Below are 7,210 nucleotides of genomic sequence, written 5' to 3' on the forward strand. Positions count from 1 at the left end.
AAGGAAGGAAGGAAGGAAGGAAGGAAAGATGGAAGGAAGGAAGGAAGGAAGGAAGGAAGGAAGGAAGGAAGGAAAGAAAGATGGAAGGAAGGAAGGAAGAAGGAAAGAAAAGAGAGAAAGGAAGGAAAGAAAAGAGAGAAAGGAAGGAAAGAAGTGTTAGTAAAGTTGTGTTAGTTTTTATCTTAGTAATTGATATTCAGTCATCCTTCATTCATGTCTGACTCTTCATGACCCCACTGTGAATTTTCTTGACAGAGATACTGGAGTGGTTTTTCATTTCCTTCTCTAGCTCATTTTACAGATGAGGAAAGTGAGTCAAACAAGGTTAAGCGAATTGCTCAGGGTCACATTGCTAATAAGTATCTGAGGCTGGATTTGAACTCAGGATGATTTTTCTTGATTCCAGGCCTGATGCTTTTATCCACTGTACCACCTTGCTGTTCTTAATGTTAATCCACTTGGCGGCTTAAGTTAGATAATTCAATTAATTTTTTCCACTATTTCCTTACCTAGTGGCTGGCCACACTCTTGGGATTCAATGAGGTAGTTGACCTAGGTGACTTCTAAGGTCCCTTACAAGTCTAAATCTATGACTCCAGGATCCCCAATTACCAAATCATCTATCTGATGGCATTTTGTGGACTGCCTTCACATTTAGGTTTTCTAATAATTCATATCAAAACAGCTAAGTCTTAGAAAGTTCCCTTCAGCTCAAAGGGGACCTGATTGGCCCATAATTGTATAGCTTAGGTGGTATGTAAACCTAGAGATTACTAACTACAGGCTCCTTACTCTCTTCACTATGCCAAGTTTCCTGTCTTATTCACCCTGGCTAAGGAATAAAATAGACTAGCTGCATAGACAATAGCATCAAAAAAAAGTGAGTAAAAGGGTTTCAAAATTAGTTGTTATCCTGCAGCCATTTAAAAAAGGAGGCTAATTGCACATAGTCTGGCAAAAATCCTGGTTGTAGGAGAGAGCTGACCCTGATGGCTGCCCTCCCAGCTGTCACTTCTGCCTTGTGTTAGAGGCATTCTTTTTATAGAATCAGACTCTTAGAACTGGAAGGGACCTTAGAATCTGAACCTTCCCTCTATCAGTCAAAAACATAAGACTCAGAAAAGATAAATTCTATTCAATTTATTAGTCATTTTAAAAGCAAGTACTAACTGGGAGGTGTTGTGCTGGGTGCTGGGCATACAAAGACAGAGACCATATAGTTCTTTCCCTCAAGGAGATTCCATTCTACTGGTTGGGTATGACCATTACACAACCAAGTTAATAAAAGGAGAAACAACTGTGGAGATTTGCCACCCTAGGTGAGCCTTGTGGCCCCTAGTTTCTAAAAGGACCTAGAAGTGCAGGTATACTAGGTCTGTGCAAATTCACAAAGGAAAGAGATATAATGTCAAATATGGGACAAATGAGCCATGTGGCTGGAGGGTAGAATGAATGATGACAAATATGAGACTCCTGGAAGGATTAAATGGATCTGGGTTGTGAAGGGCTTTAACTGCTCAAAAGAGGACTTTGTATTTCCTATGGAAACAATGAAATTTATCGAGTAGAGAAGAGAGACTATGGGCAAGAAATATCAATTTAACAACTAGTTAGAAGTCAGCCCTCCGTGGGGTCCAATGGAAAGTGCTCTGGCAATGGAATGAGATAAAATGGTTTTGTTCAGTAACATGTAACCCTGAGTGAATCATGTCAGCTCTTTGGGCCTCACTTTCCTTATCTGTAATAAAGATCAAGAGTTGGAATGCATCTGCAGTTCTTAAACTTCTTTCTGTCCTCAACCCTTTCATCAAACTGGTTAAGCCTATGGACCCTTTCCCAAAAATAATATTTATAAATGCACAAAATAAAATATATTGGATTATAAAGGAAACCAATTTTATTGAAACGAAATTATGAAGAAAAAAAAGTCACAGTCAGCATGTTAATAACTCTAAGGTATCTTTGAGGTCCAAATCTGTGATCCTGCCTATGGTCCCATGAGAAGGGTGAGACGGGAAGTAAGAAGTCTAATTAGGAAGCCATTGGGACCAGGACCAGAAATACACCTCCCTACTCCAGATGCATTTTTCTCAACATCATAACACCAAAAGACCATCATAGAGTATAAGAGGGGGCTAAGTGGAGAACCACTGTCATCCAATAAAGTGGAGGTTAGCATTTTATGGTACTTGTAACAATTATGAGTTGCAACTGGTCACCCTATTCATTCATTGAGCAAGTATTTATTTATTGCCTACTGGGTTTAAGTTACTGTTATAGTCATGAGGAGAAATTTTTTAAAAAGGAAGCCATATACCCTGCCTACAGAGAATTCATCATCTCATAGAGGAAATAAATCATGAATAAAATTACCTATAGTACAGAGGTTCTTAAACACTTTTATGTCATAGTTCCTTTGACAGACTGGTAAAGCCTATGGACCCATTCTTATAATAATGTTTTTAAATAATTAAAGGAATTTAATTAATTAATTGAATTAAAATTTATTAAAATTAAAAATTAAAAGAAAATTACATTTCAGTTAGAGGTTAATGACTCTCTATATACAAGCACACATACATATACACATATATGTTTCCCTCCATCTATGTTCATTGACACACTAAAATCTATCCACACACTTATAAGTTAAGAACTCTTATTATGGTACAAAGTAGAAGATAATTAAATTCTATAAATCAGACAAAAGCTAGGTTATATGGGTTCATAGAAAGAAGAGTTTACTTTTACTAGGTTCATCAAGTATGCCTCTTTGGAAAAGGGAGCATTTAAGCGGGGTCTTGATGGGTCAATATATAGTATCCTTTCTGAATTTCTCCTCCAACTTGAAATCACTCTTATGGTTTTGATGCCAAGAAATAATATTTACAAAGTACTTTATAAATGATAGCTATTTTAGCTATTACTTTTATTAATTGATAACATAACAATACTGCTTTTATTGAAAGTATCTCTAGAGATCTAAGTTGAAAAGAAGGAAGGAAACAAGCATTTATCAACCACTGACTGTATGCCAGGCACTGTGCTCAGCATTTTACAAATATCTCACTTGTTCCTCACAACAATCCTGAGAAGTGGGTGCTATTATCTCCATTTTGTAGATGAGGCAGATTAGAGTTAAGCAATTTGCCCAGGATCACATCTAATAAGTATCTAAGACTGGATTTGAACTCAAGTTACCTTGACTCCAGTTCCAATGCTCTATCCGCTGGTCCACCCAGCTCTCTCTAGGTCCAGTCACAGTTACTAAACTGTTCTGCCAAATAAACTGACCTAGGTACCATCTACTTATATGTAATTCTATCTAGTAATATCCTTTTATTTAATATCCTAGTACATAGTGAAAGAATGAAATGAACAACTAGATGAATTAATAATAACTGGGAGAATAAATAAAGCCAGTGGGGTTAATTAGGATGGGTATAGATGACAGTTAAGTGGGTAACACCAGGGAATCTGCTGGGATTTTACTGTGGGTCCTTTAGATGTCAATAAGGGTATTCGAGAAAAGAACTTACAAGGGGACTATATATTTTAAAGATTTAATAAAACATTGGGGTAGGAAGTGAAGGGAATGGGTCAACTAAACTTAAGTTACTAAGGGTCTCAACTCAAAAGTCCAGGAGAGAGAAATCTACTCTTATCAACTACAAACTACCAACTGCCTTAACTCTAACCAAGCCAGGGACTGTATTGGTGAGAAGGTCCAGTTGTGTAGGATGGGGTTTCTCACATATGAATCCAAGCTAGATGATCTTCCAAGCTGTTTCACTGGAGTCTTAAAGGTCTGCAAGTAAATCCAATTAAGGAGAGGGAGTGAGGATTTGATCTCAATGTCCACCACTGAGTCTAAAACTCAGCTCAACCTTACTCCTTCACCAAGTCTCTTGATTGAAGATGGTATCGCATTAAAATAGGAACCACACCAAAGGGAAAACAGCTCTCTAAATCCAGGGAATTAGTGAGAGTCCAACTCTTACCATCCAGGGAATCAGTGAGAGTCTAGCTGACACTTTGCCAGTCTCCCAAAGTTCTGGAACCTGCCTCCCTGCCAATCAATCTGCTCTTTGCTATCTAAAATCCCTATAACAATAGTAGGCACTTAATTCCTATTGATTGGGATTGGAATAGGGAAACCAATATAGGCGATATGGCACTATACCAAGGCCTTCAATCTTATATTCTATATGAATGTCCTTTGGCATTTTAGAGAAGCAAAGAACAAATTTCTAAATCGACAGGGAAGTGTGACTTTTTGATAAGCAAGAGAATTACAAGTATTACATTCCAGCAGGAGAAAAGAATGTCCATATTGAAACTCCTATGGTACTAGATGATTTATTAGAGCATCAGGTCTGAAATCTGGAAGACCTGAATTCAAATCTGACCTCAGTCACTTACTAGCTGGGTTACTTTTGTGCAACTCGTTTAATCCTATTTGTCTCAGTTTCCTCATCTATAAAACAAGCTAGAAGAAAATCCCAAGTGGAATCATAAGAGTCAGACATGACTGAAACAACTGAATAAGAAACATGGAAACTCTTTAAATTGGATGTAGAAAATTGGTTTCACATCGCAGTAGACATGAGTTAGTTCATCATGCATAACACCTCCATCGACTCCATTTTTCAGCAAAATATTAAACCACATTGCCCTAGAGGGTTTACTGGTAGAGGAACTTGTCTTGGGAAAGAAAGTACATGGGACCAGACTAGGCCAAAATTCCCTTAGATATTTCCAGAATGGTAGTGTAATAGCACAAGATCCATTAAAGAAATGGAAGTAAAGTTGGGAAAAAGAAAGGTTTCACTTGCATAAAACTATTTCTTCCTGGAACCTCAATCCTATTTTTCTTATTCCTGAGTAATGTTGCTTAATGTTTTCTAATCCACTGGTAATGCTTGCAACAACATTCCCAGGGAAAAGACTGCCCTGTGGCCATTCGGGTTATGATTTCCTTGACTCTCTTTCAGAAATACCACTGATGACTAGAACAAATCTGATCACTTCCTTTGAAAATCTTAAGTGTGACAATTGATTCATTTCCTGCCATAGCATTTGTTGTCCAGGTGTTTCAGTCATGTCTAATTCTTTGTGTCCCCATTTGAGGATTGTTTTGGCAAAGATACTGGAATGGTTTGCCATTTCCTTCTTCAACTCGTTTTACAGATTGAGGAAACTGAGACAAATGGGGTTAAGTAACTTGCCCAGAGTCACACAACTAGTAAGTATCTGTGATCAGATTTGAACTTGGTTCTTCCTGATTCTACACCCAATGCTAGCTGCCCTGTGATAGCATAATCCTTTGAAATTTCTAAACCAAGGCTATTATTGCCACCCATACATTTCAGTTACCTTCTTTCTCTTCATTGCATACTGCTCCCCTAGACTCTTCCATGACACCCTGAGACTTAACCACTCACCTAATGTCACTTCTCTAATACATTCTTCTTTTGCTTGAGTTCCAAACGTGCAATTGGAGATTACATTGGCTGCCAAGAATTCACCCCCACAGTCATGCTCCATGCCTTCCTTACTTTTATCTTGGCCTGGCACACCAACTCAAAGGAATCCTAGCAACCATTTTGAAACACATCTTTGAGGTGAGGGTTAAGTGATCAAAACATCTAGGTGAAATTCCAGGGAACTTGTGAATTATTTCAGTCTATGGGAGGAGAGTATGGAAATCCAAATGCCTTGGATCAAAACTTACTGGGAGGGCAAGTCTTGGTGATGGGAAATCTATTTGGGAGAAGCATGCCAAGGTATTTGACTTTAAATTGAATGACAGAGATGACTATCTTCTTCTTCCCCTTCTGGATTATAAATATTTCTCTTTCTTCCCCTCTCACAGGGCCTGGAGCAGTCATTGATGGGGTAAGCTCTGCCTCCAGAGCACTGGCATGCCTCTGGCTATCGGGGACCCTCTTTGTCCACTTCTTCATCAAGTTTTGATGAGAAACCCGAGGGTCCTCTGAGCGACACCTGGCTTCTCCAAACCACAGACTTTACTCTTCTACACTGCGGAGGGCAAACCAGTTTTGTTTTGTTTTTGTTTTTCAGCTTGAATGAGTGGGGATGGGGGGAGGGGGTGGGGAGGGTTCTGCAATGTGTAGGATAATCAATCATGGGTGTGTTCAAAAATTGAATCTGTTTCTTCTCCCTTAGCCCTACCTTCTCCTCTGCCCCTCTCCCCATTGTCTTCCCCATAACTTCTGTTTTGGCAAAAAGTCTGTTTTGGTTGAACCCGTAAATGCCCCAGAGATGCACCTTGGTTCATGAAATAAGTGCACGGCAAGAATTACATCAGAGAGTCCTAGTGTTTGTGTCTCTTAAGCTAACAAATCACCCTTTTTGTTATGCTGTCCAAATGACTCCATGTTTTTAAGTGTCTGATGACATTGGATTTGTCTCGCCCATCAAGGTGGATTTTTAATAGATGTACACACATATATTATTCTGCCACCTCCCCTTGGCACCATACTCTACCCATCACCTGTATCAAATAGAGGTATGGGACAAAGGGGGTTGCGAAACCCACTTAAAGTGGAAGTACATCTGATAAAAGAGAGAGAAATCTCTGGCATGTGGGAAACTAGAGCAGAGTGGATGGGAAAAGAAAAGATTGGGAGACTAAGTTTCTTTTTAAAAAACTCCTGGCTGGTCGATTAAAAAAAACCACGATAAATAGGTGGCTGATTCATTGGGTCTTATCTAACTATCAATCAAAGCAATCCTATGGCTATCCATCTATTCAACTGTCTGGTCTATCCATCTATCCAATTATCTATCCACCTGTCTTTCTCTCTAACAATCTATTTACTCTATTTATCAATCTATCAGTGTAATTATCTACATTTTTCTCCAAGTCTCTCTCTCTCTCTCTACTCTTATTCATCTATCACTGTAATCATCTCTAATCACCTAGTGTCTATCTTTCTCAATCCATTTCTTCCTCAAATCAACCTACTCTAAATAGGCATTTGTGTTTTCACAGTTTCATATCAACTTTGTATATAAAAGCCAATTTTTTTCAGATTGATCAGAAAGATAAGCAATATCCAATCACATGGACATTTTGGAATCTGATGTTCCATTCACCAAAAGTGGACTATGATAACCCATGAGTTTTTAATAGGAATCTATTACTTATGATACACTAAAGCATTTCCTTCTCTGGACACAGATG

The 7,210-nt window shown here is 38.5% G+C and overlaps 1 protein-coding gene across 3 annotated transcripts in view; it reads left to right on the forward strand.

The window, feature by feature from the left end:
• OPCML (opioid binding protein/cell adhesion molecule like) overlaps window positions 1–5,976 on the forward strand; it is a 748,742-nt gene extending 742,766 nt beyond the window's left edge. For all 3 annotated transcript variants that reach the window (XM_044666154.1, XM_044666155.1, XM_044666156.1), the window contains one exon: window positions 5,876–5,976. In XM_044666154.1, the coding sequence (XP_044522089.1) occupies window positions 5,876–5,976 (101 nt within the window). The remainder of the gene's footprint in view (window positions 1–5,875) is intronic.
• Window positions 5,977–7,210: the final 1,234 nt, after the last annotated feature.

This window comes from Gracilinanus agilis, chromosome 3 (assembly GCF_016433145.1).
Source record: "Gracilinanus agilis isolate LMUSP501 chromosome 3, AgileGrace, whole genome shotgun sequence".
NCBI classification, from domain to species: domain Eukaryota; kingdom Metazoa; phylum Chordata; class Mammalia; order Didelphimorphia; family Didelphidae; genus Gracilinanus; species Gracilinanus agilis.